Below are 25,015 nucleotides of genomic sequence, written 5' to 3'. Positions count from 1 at the left end.
GCAGACAGAGGGCGGGAAATTCGAAGGATTCGGACCGGACACTTCGTAAATAATATTGGCCAGAGGCTTGTAGGAGTACCCATTGTGAACAGCTAAGATGTTGATCTACTAATTAGAATATGTTTCAGTCATAAATGGTCAAATAAAAAGGCTATTGTTAAGATATTTTTGGGGGAAATCCTCCATATAGTAGCTTTAATGCCTGTATGTGGTATGCTTAATACATTGCACGCCATGTTGTTAGCTGTTTTCAGAAAACAACAACACAGAGCAGATACATACAATTAGTGAAATGATGTTCTCACCTTGTGGTGGTGTTAAGCTCAGATTTCTCTCCTGGCACCAACCAATAGGATGGATGTATGGACTGGTGGCATCACACCTGCATAATGTAACAACATAGTTAACAACCAGTGTGACAAAACTGCAAATGAAAGGAAAACCTAGGGGAGGCACACAGGATAATATCAATCATCATCAAGATGGCAACAAGACTCACTTAAAGTGATGCCTTGCAAATTGCAATAATTGAGTATCTAACCGTGTTCGGTGAAAGTGTAAACACAAGTGAAAACATTGCACTTAGGCACTGTATGTGGATTTTTGAGTCTCACCAGTAGTCGTATGTGTCGTCCCAATTGTCAAAGTGCACCAGGAAGCGGTCGTCCACCGCGTCGGTGATGGTTGCTACGCAGATGAGGGAAGGGTTCATGCGATCAACAGCCTCAAGTTTCATCCCTATCTCGAAGTCACACTTTTTGTCAATCTATTAAATGGCAGGCATGAAAGAATATTAACAGTAAGTCGAAGAAACAAAACAATTTCTAAATGTGTTTTCTAATTATTAAACTGCTGCACACGAATTGCTACATAAGTTGTCATGTAATCAATACAGGGAGTCCTCGAGTTATGTAGGAGTTCCGTTCCTACGCTAGCGATGTAACCCAAATTTCGACTTGTCAAATTTCCCCATTAAAGTTAATATTTACATCAAATACATTTAAATTAAAAAAATATGATGCTGTCCGACTGTCTGACTGAAGCCCAAGTCTTTGCCGATGTTCATCTGTGTCTCTCGTTTCTGTGATCTTTTTATGATGTCTAGCTTCGTTTCCATGGTAATTGCTTTTCTTTTGGCTGGACCAACATTGATAGAATATGTAGCTTTCTTCTTTGGGGGCATGATGTGAAAAAAGGAGGGCGAAAAAAGCCAAAGATACTCCCACAAGTGCACAAGCGCTAGCACTGGCCAAGGGCTAAATAGCGGACGAGGGGAAAACACTGCAGGCGCCAAAATGGCGGACCCGTTGTAAAGCAAACGAAACTTGAGTCGAGTGTGCCTTAACTCGAGTACTCCCCGTAGTAGAAATTACCCTTCCAGGGCTGGCAAACAGTTCTTTGGGGGCCACTTGTGCTTTAGTCATTCTTAAGTAGTTGGTCCATGTAAACTCTTCTTCTTTGCAACCTGAGGAAGTGTTGATGACAGACATTAACGGAATAGAACTGTGGGAGTGCTGTCTGAATAAAAGCTCATTAAGCCTGCTGTTCTAATAGTCGATAATTCTATTTGTCTCTTTGGTTGTGGTTCGAGTATCGTTACCGCTTACCTTTGGGAGTGTGCAGTTTGTGTCCTGTGCTCTCGCACCAGCCCGCAGGGTGCACATCGGGTGAGTTGGCATTCACCCAGAAGTCATGGCAGTCGGAATAGCCATCAAAATGGAGGCGCAGACGGTAACCACACACCTGCATGATGACATAGTCAAAAAGCCCCATTGACCACCAAGCACTACGGGGCATTTGCACGGGTTTCACAACATACTCAACTTTACTTGACCTAACATGGCAATGTTGGCCATGAAGATTGGTGTTGTCAAAATGTGTCTTACCTCGGCCACAGTAAGAACAAAGTACATGGATGGGTGTTGCGGATCGATGCCCTCCAGCTTCATCCCCTGTTTGAAGCCATTCTTTACTGCGGGTGCTCTCTGAGTCTGGAGAAAGAGAAAATGTTGCTCAGAGATGAATATACAAAGGTGCTTTATTAGTCACATGCACATCTATGTATGTATTTAAACCATCTCTGTGGAGCAGTGACAAGCAGCCATATAGCACCTGGTGACACAAAACCAGATGTCATGACATTACAATGACTCAGGAAACTGGAAAACCCACGCTGGCATAGGGAGAACATTCACCTCCACTTAGAAAGATCTGAAAGTCAGCCCATACCACTTTCAATGGCATGCTACCATACAAACAAACAATTAAGATGAATCCCTGAAGGTGATTAATGATTGCAATGATGAAATTCACCTGCAGCATTAGTGTTTGTTTTTTTGTTTTTTTTTATTCAAAGTAAAAATATGATGTTAATATGAACAACGTGTAAAGGTACCTCTTGGAAAAGCTTGTCTGGTGCAGCGATAGTTTTGGTTTCTTCTAGATACTGAGTCCACGTCCACTGCTCCATCTTCATGTCTCCCCCTTCAAATCACAGTGGCCAAATTATGGAATGTTCAATGCAGGACACCATGATAAATCATGCGATACTTGAATTATGTAAAGGACTGATTAAGAGCAAATTTTTGTTACCTAAGGTCTACATTACATCATGTTTGAGCTAATTGTGGCATGCTTGCCAAATGAATATTATGTAGCAATAAACCTTGTGACTTCATTGGTAGCTTTGAAGTTTTTTTTTTCTCCTACTTTTAGCACGAGATGATGTCACATCAACACAGATGTCTAAATATGGTCGTCTTCTCACTGTTCAGCACTCCGGGTACAGTCAACCAAAGAAGTTGATGACCCCCCACTCACCTTACTGATCCAACCACAAGTTTCATGCATCCTATTTTAGCTATGAATAATTATTCATACTAATTTGTAGCATTCTGAGCATGTTAAGTGGGAGTTTTAACTCATTCAAATCCCAGCCCTTTTCACTTTTCCCCTTCGCGCCCGGCTGTTTTACTGGATTTGGACTGATTTCGCAAGACCCACAGAATATTGTGTTCTATTGCTATAAAAACATGGACCCTACCAAAAGAAAGATTAGAGTCTCTTCTTTCATCAGGAAAAAAAAGTATATTTCTATCCGTTTCCGTTTTGCAGCAATTAGCATTAGAATATAGCTAAGTTTCATCATTATTCACAAATCTATGGGGGGAATTAGCTTGTTTTAACATGGTTGATCTCTTATACTCTGCTGCCACCTGCTGGCCGTTTTTGTAATAACTCTACCATTGGTTCAAACGTTCTCTGCAGTGGAGAGGCTGGATCAAAGCCTTTTGTATGCTCTAGCATAAAAAACAAAACAAAAAACAAACAAACGCATAAATACGTCTTTGGGACACTTAGAACATTTAAAATACAATGTATGTAACTGTATATGTTTTTGGGAGCAAATGAGTTAATATTTATTGCACATTTTATTCTAATAAAATATTATTTGTCAGGTATATGATTAATAATTAATTTTGAAAACTAATGAAACAAACCACACAGAAGCTCTCGAATGTGAAGTAGACGCGCAAACCACTACATCACCGTGATGTCCTATTGATAGATAGTTGAACACGAATTAACAAACATAACCTCTCTGGTGGAGTTAACAATGGGGTCATGAACTAAACAAAAGCATAAAATGGTAATCAATCTCACCTCCTCTGATGTATCTCCTATCTGCTTTCAGATCTTCCATTTTGTCCTCCTAAAAAAAAGAAAGTTATGAAGCTGTTCGAACACTGGTTTCTATAAATGGAAAAAATTGTACACACCCTTCAAGTTGTCTAAGAGCAAGTTAAAGTTACTATGCAGGCAATAGATCCTTTCTTCCTTTTATGTTTCCTTACAAGTTTTACCAACGTGAGACATAGCATACCAGAGTTACTTAAAGAAGACTACATTACACTGAGGACTTGAGAACCTCCCACCATGCCATCCATGTCGGAGTCTTCATCAGAGGGGCCCAGATATTCCTTTCTCTTCCTCTTCCTCATGGGCTTCAGCTGATCAACGTTTAAAGAGGAGACCCTTGCACCAGCTGGGACCTTGTCCACTCCAACACGCCTCCTGAGGGAGCACGGAAGGAGGGAGAGTGAGTGAGTGAGTGAGTGAGTGAGTGAGTGAGTGAGTGAGTGAGTGAGTGAGTGAGTGAGTGAGTGAGTGAGTGAGTGAGTAGGAGGAGCAGCAACGTACTTATCTACCATGGGTTCTCTCCGTAGTTCCTCGGTGTAAATCCTTTGAGCTCTGGGATCATGATTCTGCAGGCCCAGTCCCAGCTGGACCTCTGGTTTGACCTGATGTAACCTCTCTGGTTCCACCCCTGCGCCGCTCACTGAGACCGGAGGAGCTGCTACATCTGAATAATAGCAGACCTGTGATATACCTTGAACAGTTGGGGGGGGGGTATCTATAATCTATATGTATTGTATACTTTACTTATAGCGGAAGCCATGTCAACCAGAAAACAGGTGAGCCATGACGGTCGTCACCTAAGCCCTTGGGCACTCTGATGTCATTTGCAGTTAACAGCAAATGGTAGTACAAGGCGAAATGGCAACCCCCAAGTGTTGGATAAAAATTGAGGGTGACAATATATCGATATCGTGATGAATTGTGATACTTTGTCTCCCGATAGATTATAGATACGCCTAAGTATCGCGATATTACAGCCACTATAACGGCTCCATTGTTCATTACTTATTGAGCAATTACTTGGCGGGACACTAGGGGGAGCGCCTCATAAGAGTGGCGAGCAAATCTTCAGGCGAAGAAGACTCATCTTTTACTTGTGTAAGACATTTATCTGTCCAGCATATGACGTAGTTTTGCATACGTTTCTATGAAAAACGTGTATTATATCTTCAGTTTTAATGTTTTAAAACATATTTTATGCTTCGACTTTTTGAAGCACACAATTTCTGAGGAATATTAATATTGATTTAAGTGGATTTAATAGTTAAGTAATTTTATTTATTTACTTTTGCAATGTTACACGAAAAATTGTGTCACAGTTTATAAAATGAAACAATTGACTATGTAACTGACTGACATGTTGCATGACAACAGTGTTTAAGAAAGACAAAAATCTGTTCAGAGAAAGTGGTCTCTATTAAGAAGACATTTGTATTTTTTTTTTTTTTTAAGTACATTAAAGTACTCACTGTGAGGAAGACACCAGTTCTAATATTATGTTTCAGTGATGGTACAAAAAGAAACTATTTTCTCATTGAAAAACATCAGTTTATGTATTGAGTAGTTTTATCGTAGATTACCGTGGATTTATTACCTGACCAATATATCGCTAATCGCGGAAACGTCATATCGTAAGATAATCGTTATCGTGAGCCTTGGATCGCACATCATATCGTATCGTGAGGTATCCTGAGGTTCCCACCCCTAATCAGAATACTTTGTTTAGACTAGTGGGTGCATATAGAATATATTATTGTAAAGAAAATCTTAGACTTGACTTCCCCTTTAACATTCGAGAACTTTATGTACTGCGGAATCTCTGAATTTAAATTAATATTTCTTATTGGTCAAAAACAAGCAGTAAGGTAGAGTAAATACAGGAATACAAACAAGTGGACAAAATTGTTGGTACCCTCTAGTAAACAAATACAAAACCCACGATGCAATAATTTGAAACTAACAAGGATATTAAATTAAAAAAAAAAAATAATCCCAGAAAAAGTACAAATGGCAATCAGGCATTTCTTTTATTTTGGAGCCCAACCGAATTAAGATAAATAAATAAATCAATTAATTAAACCAGCCGGAACAAAAATGATGGTACCCTTAATTAACCTACAGAGAGTGATTTGCTGTTACACAACCTTTTAAGGCCGTCACTGCAATCAAATGAGTTCTGTAACTCTCAATGAGATATACTGTATGCAACTGTCGAAAGTAATTTGGCTTTAGATCAAGATAGCACATTTTCAGAATACCATGAAAGTTGTCTCTGTAGTCTTTTGGCAAGTTCTAATTATTGCAGTGACCATTCTGGGTTTTTCTTTCTTTATACGAACAACATAAGGGTAGCAATAATGTTGTCCACGTTTGTACTGCATACATAACCTTTTTTTTTTTTGTCACAGCATTGAATTATGCAGGTGTACCTAATGAAATGACTGATGAGTTTTGTACTAGCTAGTACACTGTCAATGTCACATGGGAGACATCAGCTTTGTCAAAGTCAATTCGGGCTGACATAACAGCAGGTTGCCACATATAGATCAGACAAGAGCATGAAAAACAGGAACAATACAAAGTGATGTTGCATTTATGGTGAGCTAGAAATGAAAAAAACTTTTCATGCAGAAAATCACATAATGCAGTCGAGCCTATTGGATGTATTCATTATTCATCTATTTACTATTCATTGATCAAATAAAATGATTGCTCTATTGCTCTGGTCATCTGCCTGGTCAATAGTTAAAAATATAGTTGAGCTGTATTTTTTTTTTTTTGGGGGGGGGGGTGAGTATATTATTTATTTATTTTTTATTTGATTTTTTCCCCCCAGTTTTTCCAATTATTTATTTCTGTTTTTCTGAGCAAATTTCCCTGCTTTTTTTTGTTAAATAAATAAATAAATACATAAAAAATACACACACAAATATATTAAAACAGGAGTTTTTTGTTTTTTTTTCCCAAGTGAATGCAACATGCTTCCGAAATGAACAAATGAATGATGTAAAGATGTTGATTTCTATCTCTCCCAAAGGTGCAAAGAGCAAACTTGCGGTTGTAATGGTTTACCTTGCTTGTCCAGTGGGGAGCCTTCTGCATTGATCAATCTACTAGAAGTCCCTGCTGCAGGTTCATTGGTGGTGCTGGTGGTTCCTGGAGTGATCAATGTACTCAGGGCTCCTACATCACTGACACAAAACTAAACAACCACAAAAACTGCTTTAATACATCCATTATGTTATTTATTGAAAATTATTTCTTTTGCCAGCATTTTAATGATTATAAACTTACACTAAATTACAGTGAAAACAAATGAGGCGCCACATCAACATACAACTCAAATAAAAATAAATAATAATAAAATAAAATAAATAAGCTGTCACAAATGAATAACAAGTTCTCTCAGTACACCTTGAGGTTACTCCCGGGCAGGATGGCCATCCCTTCCTTCCACTCGAGGACGTGGACGATGCTACAAGCCCCCGCCACCTGCGCTGTCAAAGTGGGCTTGACTGTCTCAGGGGCCCTGCCTGCTTTACTTGGATCACTCACTGCCATAGTTGGTGCCAGCTCCACTTTTTGATGGCCCGGAGCTGGAACTGTAAAAGAGTGCAAACAGTGACCGTTTTGCATCAGTGGCGTCTTAACACGTCAGATTAGAACATACTGCAGTGCAATCATGTGTTTCAGTCAATATTTAAAGACTACTTAAATCATTGACTTTTTGTCCATGTTAATTTCAATTGTATAAAGTAGATTGTATGTCCATCTTAGGTTGCACAAATGACAGTATCACAGTGGCATCACCTGGTAGGAGCAGAGCTGTGGTGGTGTGCGTCTGAGGCCGAGGTTGTTTGGCCACACTATCCACCCCGCATAGGAGGATGGCTTCACCTGGCGAAGGGGAGGGTAGGTTGGTCGGGGCCACGGGGGTACAGTCTGGCTCTTTGGGCGGACACTCCATGCTGACTTTGGCACTCATAGTGGTGGCCCTGTGCTTTACTCTGGAGTGCTGCAACACAACATGCGACAGTACTGTCATTTTTATTATTACCTTCCTTCCCTGATTAAGCGGGAGAAAGTTCTATCTGAAGTTGACCAGCATCCAGTTTGCACTGTGTAGAAAATAAGCAAATGTTGCCTCGATTGATTACAGCATCTTCGAATGTGAAATTCAAGCTCTATAAACCAGAAAATACCTAAGAATTTTTGGATTGTTCTGGAAAACCTTCAGAAAGGTGGTGACAATTCAATTTGACGTTTGACTAAATTGACACTGTAACCTCATCTAATTTGTAACATAGTGACAGTATCTATCAACGTGGTTAGTTTGCAGGCATTCCTGTTCTTAATCTTAAATTAAAAGCAATGATACTATATTGACCTCGACTGTAATTAATGCATCACAATTAAGCCATGGCACAGTATCAGTAAATTAAAAATAAAAATGAGCAGACACCTCGGACCCCTGCTCTCGCCAACCCTTCATATGTAAAGTCACTACAGTATTTACGAGTGTTATTTTGTACAATGAAGACACACTGTATGACTTTAAAACAGCTATCACCTCCAATAAAATAAACTATAGTGACACATCAACATATACATATTAATGTGCCAGTTTTCACATTTCATTTAAAATGGCGGAGGTTGGGTAAGGCTTAAAGCAAAAAAACGGTATCGAAAACCTTAAAACGACTTTTTTTCTTCTTCTTTTTTTAACGAACGTGGAGACGTATTCCGGTTAGTTTTTTTTTTTTTTTTTCTCAACGTAGTCATAGCATCAAGCGCTGGTGTGTCCAACAGAAACAAAGCGGTTTGCACTATTTTTCAACTAATTAAATCAATTACGACAATTACACCGGTGTCATTTTCTTAAATTTATGCTAAAAGCTTGGTGGGTGATGGTGCCCATAATAAAGCTAAAACGTCTCTCCGCTTGAGGAAAACACAAACGGCAAACGTGTTTACATTGGATCAATTACCATCACGACAGCACCTCACAGATCCGCACGAGATCCCTAAATATTGAGCTAATTCGCGTCTTTGGGTCAATTTTAGAAGTGAAAATTTGGGCTTACCAGCTCTGCTCTCCTGCGGCCCCCGGGCTCTCACTGCGCATGCGCGGACGCATGAAGCAGTCGACGCTCGAGCGGAACCACACCGCTTTGTGACGGTCCAAACTGGATTCATTTACTGCTTATGAAGTCACCTAAACAGCATATGCCTTTTAATCTCTTATCAAGCGATATTAATTTGGTGTTTTTTTTATTATACATAATTAGCAGAATTTGAGTCATATCGACAAAACAGCTTCACAGACCAACGCGTGAGTTAAAGACCTTTAATAAACATACTATCATAGCAAAAAGAAATACTTGAGTGGCTAGTATAAAGGGAAAAAATGCACAAGAATATTTCCATATATCAGGAGTTTAAGACCACAAGTAGACCTTCCATACTGCTGTATTTGAGTTCAGTGGCAACAACACAGTTTTGTGTTCAACATTTCTATGGGGAGGGGGGGGGGGGGACAAACAAACTGAAATTTCACACATAAGTACTGTAATTGTACTGTGTAATTCTGACAAGAGAACTCTGTGTACATGGGCTTTGCCAAGTCAATTGAAGTTCTAATGAAAAATTACCATTTTCCATGAAAATAATACATTTTGGGGAGGAAATCAATGCATACAACCCAGAAGAAAAAAAAATCACAAAGTTGTTTGTACATCTATTTGGAAGCCATCTGGATGTGTAGGGCCCAGCAAATGATGCAGTGACTTTCTTACTGCAGCTAGACCAAAAACAATGATTTTAAAGACCAATGTGGACAATCCGGGAAGCGGAAACCAGAATGTCAACACTGCTTTGCTATGTACAGAAAAGGACTGGCACTCGATGTGAATTCTGCCCTAATCCTGAGAAGCCGATCTAGACCGCGAACGAGATCTTGAACGGGAGGCAGAGCGCCCTTCTCTGAATGGGGAACGGCGGTCGTCCTCACGTGGGGAAGGGGAGCGGGATGTGGATTTGGGCTCACGCTCATCATTCCCGTTCTCAACAGGGGAGGCCGAGCGACTGTGCGACTTCTTGTCAGCCTTCTCCTTGGACGGGGAACGGGATTCCCGCTCAGACTTCGCCTTGGAACAACTCTTTGAGCGGGACTTTGATTTGTGCTCCGGGGATCGGGACAGGGATTTGGACTTGGATTGCGAACGAGACTTGCGATTGCGAGAGCGCGACTTGCTCTCGCCTGACTTGGAGCGAGACTTCCTTGGAGATTTCTTGTTGCTGGGCGAACCGGACCTGCATGGAGAAAATATGCAAAGAAGTGGGATGAGTGAACAGAAACTTTCTGAAGATCACAACTGTACTTGCTTTCTTCACTACATAAAGTTTGAATACAATGGAACATAGGAGTGTGACGATATATCAATATCGCGATATATCGTAATACCTTGCCTCCGATAGATTATCGATACGCCTACATAAGTTTCGCGATATTTGTAGTTAATATACAGCCACTATAATGGCTCCATTGTTCATTACTTAGTGGGCCACTAGGGGGAGCGCCTCAAGAGTGGCGGGGAAATATATGTAAATCTTCAGGCAAAGAATAGCTTACTTTTACTTGTTTAAGACAATTATTCGTCCAGCAACTGACTCCGTTTCGCATACGTTTCTATGCAAAATGTGTATTGTAGCTTCAATTTTAACATTTTAAAACATATTTTATGCTTCGATTTTTTGAAGCACACAATTTCTGAGGGATATTAATATTGATTTAATATGCAAGTAATTTTATGCATTTACTTTTACAACGTTACACAAAAAAATTGTGCCATAGTTTATAAAATGAAACAATTGACTATGTAACTGACTGAAATGTTACATAACAGTGTTAAAGAAGACACAAATTTGTTCACAGAACTAAGAAAACATGTATTTTTTTTTTAAATACACTAAAGTACTCACTGTGAAGAAGACACCAGTTTTAATATTGTGTTTCAGTGATGGTACAAAAAGCAACTATCTTCTCATTGAAAAAACATCAGTTTGTGTTTTGAGTCGTTTTATCGTAGACTATTGTGGATTTATTACCTGACCAATATATCGATAATCACGATATCGTCATATAATCATTATCGTGAGCCTTGTATCGCGAGGTACCCAGCCACAAAAGTTATACAAATATGGAATTTGCTGGATTTGAGGGCAACATTTATGCATGTTAAATGCACCACTATTTCTCACCTCGATTTGGATCTGGAGCGACTTCTGGAACTTCTGCTCCTACGGCTCCTGCTGCGGGAGCGACGACGGCTTCGAGATCTGCAACAACACATTATCAACATTCTAATACATCAATCCATTTTTGGAATATTAAAAAAGAAAAAAAAAAGAAAAAAAAGAATAACAATTGTGTGAGAAGCAGTAGTCCCACCTTGAACGGCTGCCAGAGTAGGACCTTTGCCTGCGAGGCCGGTCCGGCACCAGGCGGATCTTTCTGCCATTAATGTCTGTCCCGTCCAACTTGTCTATCGCGCGCTTCATATCCGACTGGCTGCGGAACTCAATCACTCCCTCGTTGGCGCGCTCCTTGTGGGCGTCGGCATAAGTGACCTCACCTGCCTGACGCATAAAATCCTGGAGAAGACTGAAGAATGAGGCCAGCAGCACGAACGAAAGCAGGTGCAAAGCGACGGTCAAAGTCGTACCTTGAGGTCCTGCCAACTGCAGCGGCTGGACAGGTTTTCCACAATCAGACGATACTCGGTACGAACCGGGGGCCCGTACTTGTCCCTGCCTGTGCGGCTCCGACTGCCGTAACCGCTACCTTTAAAAACAACAGCACGTGGACATAGTCAAAACCACCACCGTGGCTTCCAATATTAAAATGGATAAGGTAGCCCGATACGAGGATAATTTAAGTGTGCATTTAATGAAACAAGGTCACTCTGGTGCCATAACTTAATCACAAAGCTTCAGAGCTACTGCATGAACTTTTACAGAGTTGTAATTTTTGTGCATTTGGCGATTGGGCTCTGCTGCAAACACTGCAGCTTTGCCCGGCAATACAAAGCCTTTTTCTTACTCCGGTTTACGGCATTTTGGCTTAGCGGCATAAAACAAACAAAAAAAAAAAAAAAAAAAAAAAAGGACAGTGATGTTCTTTCAATACCTCCAAACCCTGTAACAGACAAGACAGGAGGCATCCATATGGGAGGTTCTTGAAATTATAAAATTTAGTTCAGAACAAGGCTACGTTTCCCGCTTTACTCACAATATTTGTACGATTGCAAGTGGATTACTAGAGCCGCTCCGCATGTGTTTGCTGTCAACATAGAAACCAATGGCAATCCTCACCATCGCCCCTGGTCTATTGGCAAAAGGCTGATGTCATCATGGCTTCCGGTTAGGTCAGCCAAGGATCAAGGGGGGGCAAAGGTCACACACACATTGTAAAGGTGAAAGCCAAGGCCAAACGGGACAGGCAGTCATCTTAGCCAGTCATCTTTAGCCTCAATGGACTCTCAGCCTCAGCCCGCAACTGGACTCTTTCAAATTGAAACATCAAGGACTTTGTTAATGTTGAATATAAAAATAGATAAGATATAGAAGTTAAAAATAAACACATCACATGAAAATATTAGTCTACTACAGATGATTCAATTAAAAATTTATCTTGGTGTGGCTTCAGTGACTGATTGCGAGATACACAAATTTGGAAAGCAAATCCACACACACAAAACTGGAATCGTGAACTGGTGTAATTAAGATGTTATAAAAGTTCCTCTCATGGGCCACAATATAGCTGCTATGATCTAATTAAAAGTCTCTGCTCTCTTGGGTGTGTCTGGCAAATTGTTCTCCCTCCCAAACAAATAATGACACAAAACAAGTGTAACAAAAAGTGGTGTGAACTTGACAGGGAGGTGCAACAACTCACAAGTTCTTTCACTTTAGATGCAATGCGGTGCAACAACTCAAGTTCTTTCACTTAAGGTGCAATGCAAAAACATTAAAGTAAATAAAATCCACTGTGCATACGGCTGAGCACCACACAAGATGACAAATGAGATGAACAAACTTAAACTATAGTTCTGTACGGACATGAAAATACAATGGAACCTCAAAAATCCAATATCCAAAATGCCCGATGTGGTTTTGTTTTGACAAAAGCAATACATAGAAACGGCATAAAATACCAGGCTACATCCTAATTTCTTTGAAATTGAATAACTCTTTACATGTGAATAGAGGGGCAATGATTAATCAATAAGCAACCTTTTTTTGACAATTAAACATTTAGAGATTTTGTCAAACTGAAAATTGGCCTCAGAACTTCCTCCTCAACAGTAAATATTCTGCAGTACTCTATTAAATCAGACTGCTTATTCACAATAAGATATTTGCAAACATCTTCAAACAGCTACTTTTACTTTAGAAAACAATAACATTTTTACCACAAGTTATTTATAATTTATACTTGTGCATTTTTTGTACTGCCAATTTGAAATTATGTCCTGATTTTAATAAATAAAGGGACGCACAAATAGTTTCCCCAATTAAAAAGAGTTTGTTTTTTAAAACGACAACTGATTGACAGAATCATATTAAAATAATAGTTTGTTGCAGCTCTACATGCAAATGGGCAAGATGACAACTTTAACCTTGTGTTTCACCCCCGTGTGTGACGTTTGAGGTTCCACTGTACCAATCAGACAAAAATTACTAATTGGACGTTCATTTGTCACTCAAGCACAATCTACCACTCTCATTTCATTCCTTAGTAAGCTTGCACATATGCTCAAAATGAGAGAACGGTTTTTATTAAGTACATTATAAACGAGGCCTTCTGTGAAGTCTACGTTAGCAAGCACCAGAAAAAAATAGAGAAATACTGTGTGCAGTCCACATTCACACCTCCCTCCGAGAAGGGGTCGAGGGAGTATTATTGTAAGACTACACTTACCGCGCGGATCACCCCAGTGACCCCCGCCGTAGCTATCACGGTCCCGCCGAGGCCCGCGGGCATGCTCGACGATCACCCTCTCGCCGCACAAATCCTTTCCGTTCAGCTCGTACACGGCATCGTCGGCATCTCGGTTGTCCTCGAACTCCACGAAACCGTAACTGTTAAGAAAGTACGGAAATACGTGACGACAACGAATCACAACAATAAAACTTCAAGTGCGTTCGCTGGGTGCGTTCATGCGCTAAGCTAACGTTAGCATTGTAGCGAATCCGACCGCCATATTGGCCATGCGGCGTTTAACTAAAACATTATATTCAAAGTTACCAAAACTAGCTTCCCGGGTTAAATATTATACGGATATCCCAAAACACGTATTTAAATTGAATAATATATTTAAAAAATTATGCAAATATTGTCAAGCGCGTGCGTGAATCCAAAGCGCCCAGACGCTGACAAAAACAGCACACCTCGGACATTTTGGTTGACGTTGAAACAAGCTAGACTAGAGCCAGGAAGAATCTCACCCATTTTTTAAATCAACTTCCAAGAGCTTGCCAAAGCTGCCGAAAAACCGCTGGATGTCTTTTTCGCGTACATGGTAACCAAGTCGTCCTATGTAAACGCGAGGCATATCGAATTGATCTAAACTTTGTGCAGACGTTCTTTACCGCTTCTTGTAGCTACACTCACTGGGGGAGGGAAAAAAAACTGCGGAAAAAAAATGGGGTCGATGACGTAAGATTCTTTTCGTCAGGCCGCTGAGCCCAGGACAAGCCAATCAGAGATGAGCAAATGACGGAACACTTCCGTCATTAAAACTTCACATTAAAAGGCTATTTCTTGGAACTCGAACCACACACATATCACATCAAGTGGCAGTCTTGTTGCTATGGCAAGCGGATTCAACATTTTGTCATCAACATCAACTATCTGAAATTGACACTAATAAACGTCCTTTTGACTATTCGTAACATTCCAGTGCCTTGTCAAAATCAAAACTCATATATGCAACGTCATTAACCTGATGTATATTTGCCATTTATGTGCATGGGGTTTGTCTAAAAAAAATCCAGTGACCAATATCGACAACGGAATTCACATAGCAGATATCTGCAAATGAATCATAGATATCTGTAATGACAAACCTTAAACCCCATAAATGACAAAAGTGATGGACACTAGGCTAGTAGGCGGTTATGTTTTCACCTTATCACTTTTATATACACATATGACATTACCTGCCTCAACCGAGACCATAATTTGAATCTCAACTGCTGCATGCTGCTGCTGAGAGGACAGAACAGGGAACATTCAACTTTTGATAAATCAGATTTTATTGCAGGAATCAACAATTACAGCAAAAATGTAGAGGGTCAAAATAATCCAAATGCAGTCAAAAATGTAGATGGCAGAAATCTGGCCTCTCGCCCACTCGGGGGCAGTACACTGTAATCAAACCCAATCCACCTGCACTTTAATGCATTAAGTCCTTTTCCATAATGGAGGAAGCTTCCTGCCGCAGCCTTTGACCCTTCTGACGAGGAGAGAGGGAAAGCCAGGAGAAGCATAGAGAAGGCAATCCCATTCACGGTGGCCTTTCAGTTGGCTTTGGCGCGGAGCTGCGCCCTCTTGCCCGTCACGGCCTGGAAACCGGTCTTGATGCTCGCGACGGAGCAGCGCGAGTGGCACGTCTCGCACTGCAGGAAATAGAGGCGGGTGTCTTTCTGCAGGATGGTTTCGGGGGAGCGGCACGTGTGACACGTCACATACTCCTCTGTGGCGTGGGGGAAACACAAATTGAGATGAGTGCGGTGTATTTCAACCAGGCATCATTACATTGTGTTCAACAGACAAACGGGACCTGCTAATTATTTAATATTTGGAAAAGGGGAGCCATAGTTGAGCTGCAATGTTTATTTATTTATTCAATTTTTAACAACGGAATAAAAGAAATTAGTACACTCACGCATATAAGCTGTTGTAGACTATAGCGCTCACCCAAATATTCACAAGCTAATCAGTCCATGGACAGATGCTACCATACTAAAGAACAAGTTATGTTCCAGAAGGCTAGTTGCATTTTCTATTGTTAAGCTTGTTGCAAGATGCCCAACTTCACTATGTCGATGCAGGCTTTGTTCGCAAGGCCGTAAAAAAATGATTAATAATTATTTTTAAATTATTATTATTTGTACATTTGCAAATTTTTTAAATTTTAAAATAATTAATTTAATAAATTGCTCCATCCAAAACAAACTTGCATAATTAGTGTTCCAAAGAATTTTATTTGTCTTAATATTAATATTTAATTAATTAATTAATTAATATTTTTTATTTGTTTTTTACTTTAAACATTTTTTTTGTTTCGTTTGTACTATAAAATAAATGATCATCCTGCTGCACAGTGCACATGCTACACTCCAATTTCAAGTTTTTGCCAACATAAATAAATAAATATATATTATTATAAATTCTGTTTGGTCAAAACGGAACTTACATAATTATAGTGTTTGTTTTGTTTAATTAGTCTTAATATTTTTACACATTTTCTTGTTTTGGACCAAAAAATAATCGTTTGAGTAATCAGGATTTCAATTATTGCCAAAATAACCGTGATTATTATTTTTTCCTTAATCGAACAGCCCTAAGAAATGTTACAAAAATCTAGCGGGCAAGTGAAACCGTGTTACTAAACAGATGATGTGGGGATGGCACATCATGGATTTGGTGGAATTATTGTCAACAAACTTTTAGCTAACACTGTGTATTATTTTTATTTTTTTTTATGTCCGCACGTATGATTGCGCATGTTCTCATTAAGGTGGTTTAGGTCCATTCTTATACGTAACAACTTCTAGTATTTTCCCATGTACAAAAGGATGAGAGCTCTGCCTTGTACGGAAACTATTTAGTTTATTTCTTCTACTCCTTAACAGGAAGAGGACATACATTTACTTAAGGTTAAAGAAGCCATGTAGAGAACCCAAGTACTGATACAAGTTGTCAACATGTTTATAACCCAAAAAATAAATAAATAAATAATTAGTCTTGTCACAGTGTTGTGACAACTTTACTTACTGATATATCTCCTCAAGACGTTTTCTATCTGTTTCTGTTGAAATCTTCCTTTGATTACAAGCTGGTTATTACCGTCAATAGAACCGCTGAAATGACACAAACATCAAACTTTGTAAAACACAGAAAAAAAAAGTAGGATGCTTGTGTTTGACATGCTCAAACTAACAAGTGAAATAAACACCGCAAATGTCAACACTGACCTTGTTCCAAGCTCAGCCAATAGGAAGGCAAGGAGATGTTTGGGCTGACGATGCAACCTGTGGTAAACGCACATTTGAGAAGTTTGCACAAGACGAAACATGGGCAGGTAGGCGTAAGATTTCGACTCAATGGAGGCTCACAGTTTGCAGATATCTGTGAAGTTGACAAAGGAGGTCTTTTTGGTCCCCACTCGCACCACCTGGGGGGGCTTCATGACAAACTTCCTCTTCTCTCCCGCCACCATGTCGGGGTTCTTTTCCCTCATGATGTTGAAAACTCTGTTCAGGAGCTGTTGCACAACAACAATATTTTTTTTTACAGGTGTGTGACAAAGTCAATTCACTTTATACAACAGGGTTCCCCCCCAGCACTATATCGGCCTGGCAGTTCGCCATGCTTTTCTTGATTTAACGTGTTTATTGTGTTACTATTTGTTCAATAAGGCAATTCAAAGTGCACTGACGGTTGTGTCAGTTCTTAACCACTTGTAGGGGCATGATTGTACCTTCTCACTAGCACTTGTAGGCTAGCAAACAAACAATACCTTGTGTTTGAGATCGTGAAGGCGCTGTTATGTTTTTCAGGAGACACTTTGTTTTCTTCTTCTTTAAGTGTAAAATGATTCCAAATTTCAGACATTTTCTGCCAACTTTCACAGCGAGTGGTGCGTGAGACTGCAGTGACCATGTGAAAAAAATGAATTTTTTAAATTTTGCTTGTCAAGAGGGAAAATAGTGCAATAACAACTAGATGGTAACGAGACTATTCGTCCCACTAAATCAGGGGTGTCCAAACTTTTTCATTTGAGGGCCACATCCAGAAAACCAGAAGGACGCAAGGGCCACATAATGTTATGAAGAGAAATTGTGTTTAGTCCTAAAAATTGTACAAATAATTTATTTGTGCGTTTGCATATTTAGAAAAATGCACCGGTATATAAACCAATTTATTTGTAATATGGCAGTAGGGTTATTGTAGTTTTGGAATTTTTCATTTTAGTTATTATTTAGTTTTAAGTTTTGTTTTTTTAAATTTAGTTAGTTTTAATTAGTTTTCAGGGTGGTTCTGTTAGTTTTTGTTTTATTAATTTTAGTTCTTTAATAAATGCTTAGTTTTAGTTTAGTTAGTTTCAGTATTAATTTTAGTTTTGTGTTTTTTAATGTGTAGTACTTGTGCGCAATATTATTTATTTTGTTTTATTTTAGTTAGTTTTGTAAACATAAAATGTAGTTTCAGTTAGTTTTCTTTTTTTAAAAAGCATCTTCGTTTTTATTTTATTTTGTTAACGAAATTGTTTTTTTTATTTTAGTTTTTTCATTAGTTTTAGTTAACTAAAATAAACTTTAATAGCACCTGTGATTTTCGATACCCTCCCTTCCAACTTTGACCATCTCCAAACATTTTAGTTTTTATTTGAACTGAGTCAAATGCCATTTTTAGCATATGTCCCGAGCCACTAAAAAATGGACGGCGGGCCGCAAATGGCCCCAGGGCCGTAGTTTGGACAACCCTGCACTAAATAATAATGAAAAAGGCTTCACTTATTTCATTTTTATGTCAATGTTGAGGCTGATAATTTAGCTGGTGTTGGTCTGACACTAGCACAATGGCATTTGTATCATTACCATGATAATGTATACTACAACATCAAGCGTTAACTAGACTAAGTGCAATTTCTGGAGAAATTGCGTGGGAATGCTGAACGCTAATAGGTGAATGCATGTGGAATGCTGATGAATTAAATCGAGATAATATATTATGACCTCCTGATTACTGGACAATGCACTTTACCAACTATGCCACCAAGTAGTATCAGAAAACTGGTCATGATGGTACGTTATATGTACGGCAGTGGGCGTGGAAAGTGATACTTAGAAAAAAGTTCAATGTCTGTCCCATTGAAAATGAATGGGGAAAAGTCGATATTAAACGCTAAATTTAACAAATACTGTAAGTAATGTGGAATCAGACGATATATATCCTGGGAGGCGAGAATTTTTGAAGCTAGTTGAAATTTGAACAGTGTAAATTGGAAGTATTATGTGGGAGTTGTTACGCGGCAAAAAAAGTGTGGAGAAAAAAAATCACAATAACATATGTGGGAATGCTTCACCATTTCCACAATTACTTGAGTGATTTGTTTTTGCATCTAATTATCAACAGTTCTTATGATTTATTTTTTCCACTTCCATGACCACAAAGAATGTTCAAATGGTACTTTGATGGCAACAGTTTTACATTGTTCTTTGGGGGGGCGGAATATGAAGAAATTGTTGTGTGATCAGTGTTCAACTTTAGAGGTTCCAATGTAAACCTATTCAGAACAAGTGTGTAAATAAACATCAATTGTCTCTACCAGTGTTCTGTCATGATGACAGCGGGCAACATTTTCAGTAAAAATAAGAAAAAATAAATACATCTTTGGTAGAGATAGACCGATATGCTTTTTTCAGGGCCGATACCGATTCCGATTATCGGTAGTCAAGGAGGCAGATAACCGATATTTGAAGCCGATATTCATTTGCAGTAAAAGTTAAAATGTTGGCACCAAATTTTTGAATAATGCAAACCCTAACCCTTCTTTACAATGGATTCTCACACTGCACTTTTCATTTTACATCCTTCTATCTGCAATAAGACGTTGGTGGCGGGGGGAGTTAAATGTGGGGGCCAATGTGACATTACCTTTTATAGCATTTGGGATACTTGTAGTTTTATTCTATAAATGTTATATTTTTATATTTTGAAGTAATAGGAGGAACCCTGTCATTCAAAATGTGCATCAGCTGTGGCATTACTTATTACTACAGCAAAAAATAAATAAAAAAAATTCCATGAGAAAAACTATTCATCCCTGAACACCATACAGTTCTTGTAGACCTTATTATAATTATTGTTATTGTTTACCATATAGACAGTTTTGATAAGCTGAGGATCTTAAATCGGGAACAGCAATATCATGCTACTCCTCTCTACAAGAGAACTGTCAAAAGACACTTCATCATGTAGTTTAGTGCCACTTAGGATGCCCCAATCAACGCAGAAAAAGGTAGAGTAAAATAACTTGGTTATAATAATAGTAAGAATAACTTGGTTAAACAGACATTGTTGCGGTGGACCGCTGCCACTTTCTGCTGTTTAATGTGTTTTACACTTATAGACACGTGTGTGTATATGGGCCCACTATTCTCTCACTACTGTACTGTACTGTACTGTATCACTTAATGGCACAGATGTACTTGTCTAAATAATAACTGGGCTGCAACATTGCTAATTCACATTAACAAGCACTGTCTTAGCTGTCCACATGAATAGTTACTAACACACGAGAAAGTTATACAACACACCAAACATGAGCTCATTATTCAAAGTATGAGGCACGTAACGAAATTACATCACTGAACATTAATTGCAGCCGACTACGGCCGTAGATGTTACATATTAGTGGCATCCATTGAGAGCATAATGTCCCAACTCACAGCAGACATGACGTGAAAAGAGAGACAAAACAAGCAAATAAGCACACTATACTTTAGTGCACTTCTCTACTAATGCCAAACATACGGAAGAGAACACGTTCGTGTAGTTAAACGGTGTTTGAGACACTTAATTAGTTACGGAGCGGACTTTAACGAGGTGCACAACAAGCTGTCAATCAAATCGACGTCGAAGCTTAAGGCACACAATGCAAACCAGTGCGACAAATAAACACAATATAAAGTAACTAAACGCTATTTAGTGTCACTGTGGCATCTCACTGCATAATAACCGCTATGCAACAAGTAGTGGACGTGACCCAGAATGCAATGTGTGCGTCACGAGAGGTAAATATAATGACATTACTCTACTCTTAACATGGAACTAGACAATATAATAATGACAACTGTTAATATTTGGAACCTTTCTAACAAACATTATTTACTTAATTAAGTGAAAATGTGTGTGATTCCCTCCCCGAGTAGTTCAAGTAGCAAATTAGCTACTGGGTGTTAGCCTACATGCTAAGCTGAACACACCACTGTTAGCTAGCGGGGATTCAATGCAAGGCAATGCAGCTCCATTCATATAGTGCATTTAATACACAACATAATTCAATGTGTTTAGCTTATCATGGTGAAACGATCGGCGGAGTCTCTTCTCTTTTAACTTACCTTCGAAGCATGTGTCTCGCGTTGTGTCCGTGGGTGCGTGTGTGACCGGCTACTGTGATACACGGCATACACTACTGATTGGTTCTGGCTCTTGCACGGCTAACCAATCAAATGCTGCTATGGGCGTTACATTGCTGGAGTTGGACTCCATAACAGACAGAGACGCTCTGGGCTGCATTCGAAGCGAAAAGACGGAGTTTTAAATGGATCGCTCATATCGGCCGTCAGATTAATAAAACAGACCGATACCGATATGTACCAATTTGTCAAATATCGGCCCGACCGATTATCGGTCTATCTCTAATCTTTGGCAGGCTTTCTTTTACGTCTTAGTGCATTCATGTATGTACTGTTACCTCATCATACGTGTAGTCTCTTTCCGAGCCAGCCCAGGCTGGTCCTGTGGTGGAGCTGAATGAAATGCCATCATTGTTTTTCCCCTCATCATCTTCCAGTGCTGGATCACATGCAAACACAATTCCATCAATACAAACTAATATATAATGCATACAGACAATACTGTAATTACTGCTACACATTTTATTCAAAGAGCGCCATTTAAGGTACTCGGGATGCTTTACGTGTAAATTGAAGGGATCGAGATAAATAAAAAAATCAAATCAAGGGAAAATCTATAAAGACAACAATAACAAAGTGTAAATTACATCTAGCAAAACTATTTCCATGTAATTTTGGGTTATCATTACCGACCAGCTCCAACATTAAGGCAATAATGGTGACAGGAACAACCGAAATGTAAAATCGTAGATAGCGCTCTTGTATTAGATGCATTTAATTTGTGTGAGTGGTCATAATTTATTGGCTGGTTGTATACAAATATTTTTCGGTACTAATTTATAAGTCAGACATGCCTGAAATGCGCTCACACATTACATTTATTGTTGTTAGTTGCCCTCTTATGCATGCATTTTAGTAATAAATGCAAGAATGTGATTTGGATGGATCTGTGGCCTTGCTGATTTGCATCATTGTCTTAAAATGCTAAACTAATTACCCTCATCCTTTTCAAGAGGTTCTCCTTCATCAAAATCAACTTTTTTGGCCTTCTTCTTTTTGGCAGGAAGCATCAGGTCCAGGTTGTCCTCGTCGAGAACATCACTCTGTTCTCCCTCAATTTTAAGCTCCTGGTTTGAACGACCAAGAAAAAAAATTGCTTAAACTCGGGAAAAAAAGATGCACTTGCAACACGCATGACAAATCATATTAAAAAGTTGCAAAAAAAAAAAAGTTGCTTACTTTCATCCCCTCCTCAATGTCATTGTCGAACACCTTTTTGGGTTTCTTTTTCTTTTTCTTCTGGTTGAAGAAGTTCAGGTCATTCAAATCGTCAGACGTTTCTGGGAAATAGGAATGTAACTATCGTTATTCCGGATTCAAGCCATGAGACTCCAGGGTTGGTGTGATAGTACGTTTTATAGTTAAAACCCAGTAGCACACGTATACACGAAATTCTAACCTTTCTTTCTGCTGTCATCTTCGTCCATGTCCAGGTCCTTATCCTCGCCAGCCTCCGGTTCTGCTTCCTTCACCTCCACCTCCTTCACTTCTTCTCCTCCCACTCCGTCTCCTTCCTCATCAAGCATGAAGGGCTTCTTCTTCTTCTTCTTTTTCTTGGTCATATTGGGATCGAAGATCATCTGAAGGAGACAAGTAGGAATCAGAATTAATGACAATTTTTGCTGCAATATTTGTTGCAATTTTATTCTTGTGTTATTACACTATTAAGGCCTGGACAATTTAATCAGGCTATATTAGCACTTTTAAAATTGTATATTTTTTTAATTTTTTATTTTTATCCCCCACAAATTACAATACGAGACAAAAATAGTCCCAATCACTTCCCACTCCCCCCCCCCAAAAAAAGACCTGTCTTTTCTCTCTTTTGTAAAGTTCAACAAATACAACATATTGTAAAACAAAAACAGTCAAATGTTCTGCCTGTAATTTCATATTGTTACCGTACTAAAGTGTTAAGGGACCAAAAAGAAGTTAAAATTCATTATATATCTGGTGTCGGGTCAAAACCGTGTACCTCCAAAACAGTCACGCTCAACGATTAACATTACATCATCAGAGACCAAGCCATTTACAACACTTTTGAATGGTCAATTTGTTAAATAACACTGACCGATAACATAGATTTTTTAATTTTTTTTAAATGTGAATTTTATCAAATTATTACTGGATGTTTCGGCCAGACGCCAGCGGTATTTATATTAATTGTAATCTTATTTTGTTATTATATTTTTTTCTTATTTTTGTTTCAAATGTTACAAGGGAATACTTATAAAATCTAAATTTCATTGAGGTTAAAGTTCATTTTAGCAAATTTGCACAGTTCATATATTATTCACAACTACATCACAAATTTACAGCTGTATTTTCACATTGCATTAGGACTTCGTTCACCTAATGTTACGTCACTTCCCTCCAGCAATTTCAACTTTGCTATCGTAATTACGACTATACTGTCGTGGGTCTCCAAATTTAATCTCACGGTATTTTCATTTACAGTATTTTTTATATGCAACTAAATGCACAACAACCTCACATCAGATATCGACGCGTCTGTTACTTTCAAATATTTACATTTATTAATTAATTTATTTGAAAGCAGCAAAGCCGGCAGTTCGACAAAAGAAAAACATCGATATTGTTGTTCAAGATGTGGAACACTAAGGCAAATGCTAATGCTAGCTAACCTCGCTCATTTCCATTCAGTTTCAGTTATCCAGCAGCGGTGACAAGTCCTCTGGATAAACCATCGTGAAAGGTAGCTTATAGCACAGTGATGGGGTGTGTGATATAACAACAAAGTCGAGATCACCGATTTGTTTTTTGCGTCTGTTCTCGCGCCGTTGTTAGCTAGGCACCGGCCATGTGAGATCTACTAGTGACGGGGAGAGGTGCCGAGGCCCAAAGTCATCCTCATCTCCTGTCTGATCCCTCAACTCACATAGTTCAGCCTAAAATGTCTACAAAATCAAGTGTGTGAAGGACAAGTAAGGGTTGACCTACCTCGTCTCCGGACATGTTTACGAAGGGACCGGAGGCTAAACCCTGGCTACTTTTCGCTTCTCGTTCGGTTCTACACCGCAGGTATCTTGCGTCAGCGCTGGTGGTGGAGCGCGCATGCGTCAGCGTGACATGACGTCACTTGGATGCGACGTAGCTGTTTAGTGGCGAAAATATTTACATAAATATGATCGAAATTGGTTCGTACCTATTTTGTTTGTATTTGAAAGTTTGGAATATATATATATATATATATATATATATATATATATATATATATATATATATATATATATATATATATATATATATATATATAAATAAACCTAAATATTATCCAGTCAACCATTATATGACCAAATTCAAAAAGGACATTGACACAAGTTGCTCTTTTTGTGGAAACCACCCAGAGATAATTAAACTTTTCTTCTAGATATGTGCAAACACTCGGCCGTAGCTGAAATGGGAAAATATGTACTATATATATTAGGGGTGTTAAAAAAAAATCGATTCGGCGATATATCGCGATACTACATCGCGCGATTCTCGAATCGATTCAATAATCGGCAGAATCGATTTTTTTTTTCCGATTTTTTTTTTTTTTTTATTTTTTTTTTAGGATTCACACCTTGAGCATGGAAGAATGTTATATGAACGGCACATTAAGCCTTAATATTTTTATTTTAATGCTGTTCAAATGTGAAACAGATTGCAAACTGTTTGTGTACAGTGGCTCACGGTTATAAGCCTCAAGTTTTAGATAAATATATTCATACAAATCTTACAGTGTACATGTACAAATTTACTGATAGTATTTTCTAAATTTGAATGGAAAAAAATCGCAACAATCGACTTATAAATTCGT

The 25,015-nt window shown here is 38.7% G+C and overlaps 3 protein-coding genes across 5 annotated transcripts in view; all 3 read right to left on the bottom strand.

The window, feature by feature from the left end:
• l3mbtl1 (L3MBTL histone methyl-lysine binding protein 1) overlaps positions 1-8,823 on the bottom strand; it is a 136,887-nt gene extending 128,064 nt beyond the window's left edge. For all 3 annotated transcript variants that reach the window (XR_013282596.1, XM_077515146.1, XM_077515147.1), the window contains exons 1-13: positions 8,784-8,823; positions 7,510-7,714; positions 7,114-7,301; positions 6,772-6,901; positions 4,201-4,363; positions 3,936-4,074; positions 3,664-3,712; positions 2,396-2,484; positions 1,887-1,991; positions 1,608-1,743; positions 1,374-1,465; positions 615-766; positions 306-382 (exon numbers count right to left, since the gene is read on the bottom strand). Coding sequence is in view for 2 of the 3 variants with exons in the window: in XM_077515146.1 (XP_077371272.1) it covers positions 306-382; positions 615-766; positions 1,374-1,465; positions 1,608-1,743; positions 1,887-1,991; positions 2,396-2,484; positions 3,664-3,712; positions 3,936-4,074; positions 4,201-4,363; positions 6,772-6,901; positions 7,114-7,301; positions 7,510-7,684 (1,495 nt within the window). In the remaining variant the exon portion in view is untranslated. The remainder of the gene's footprint in view (positions 1-305; positions 383-614; positions 767-1,373; positions 1,466-1,607; positions 1,744-1,886; positions 1,992-2,395; positions 2,485-3,663; positions 3,713-3,935; positions 4,075-4,200; positions 4,364-6,771; positions 6,902-7,113; positions 7,302-7,509; positions 7,715-8,783) is intronic.
• A 209-nt stretch (positions 8,824-9,032) lies between these two features.
• Positions 9,033-14,415, bottom strand: LOC144014847 (serine/arginine-rich splicing factor 6-like). The gene is made up of 6 exons (XM_077515145.1): positions 14,209-14,415; positions 13,682-13,842; positions 11,424-11,542; positions 11,150-11,352; positions 10,960-11,037; positions 9,033-10,011 (listed from the first exon to the last, which is right to left on the bottom strand). Exons 1-6 carry the CDS (start codon positions 14,313-14,315, stop codon positions 9,618-9,620), a joined length of 1,062 nt encoding a protein of 353 aa, XP_077371271.1. The 5' UTR covers positions 14,316-14,415; the 3' UTR covers positions 9,033-9,617.
• A 585-nt stretch (positions 14,416-15,000) lies between these two features.
• eif2s2 (eukaryotic translation initiation factor 2, subunit 2 beta) lies at positions 15,001-24,307 on the bottom strand. The gene is made up of 9 exons (XM_077515138.1): positions 24,154-24,307; positions 22,592-22,772; positions 22,372-22,472; positions 22,130-22,259; positions 21,471-21,571; positions 17,104-17,252; positions 16,963-17,019; positions 16,763-16,848; positions 15,001-15,458 (listed from the first exon to the last, which is right to left on the bottom strand). Exons 1-9 carry the CDS (start codon positions 24,166-24,168, stop codon positions 15,283-15,285), a joined length of 996 nt encoding a protein of 331 aa, XP_077371264.1. The 5' UTR covers positions 24,169-24,307; the 3' UTR covers positions 15,001-15,282.
• Between the last annotated feature and the right edge of the window lie 708 nt (positions 24,308-25,015).

This window comes from Festucalex cinctus, chromosome 2 (assembly GCF_051991245.1).
Source record: "Festucalex cinctus isolate MCC-2025b chromosome 2, RoL_Fcin_1.0, whole genome shotgun sequence".
Lineage (NCBI taxonomy): Eukaryota > Metazoa > Chordata > Actinopteri > Syngnathiformes > Syngnathidae > Festucalex > Festucalex cinctus.
The sequence above is the reverse complement of the archived record's forward strand: the minus strand, read 5'-3'. Positions and strand labels throughout refer to the sequence as shown.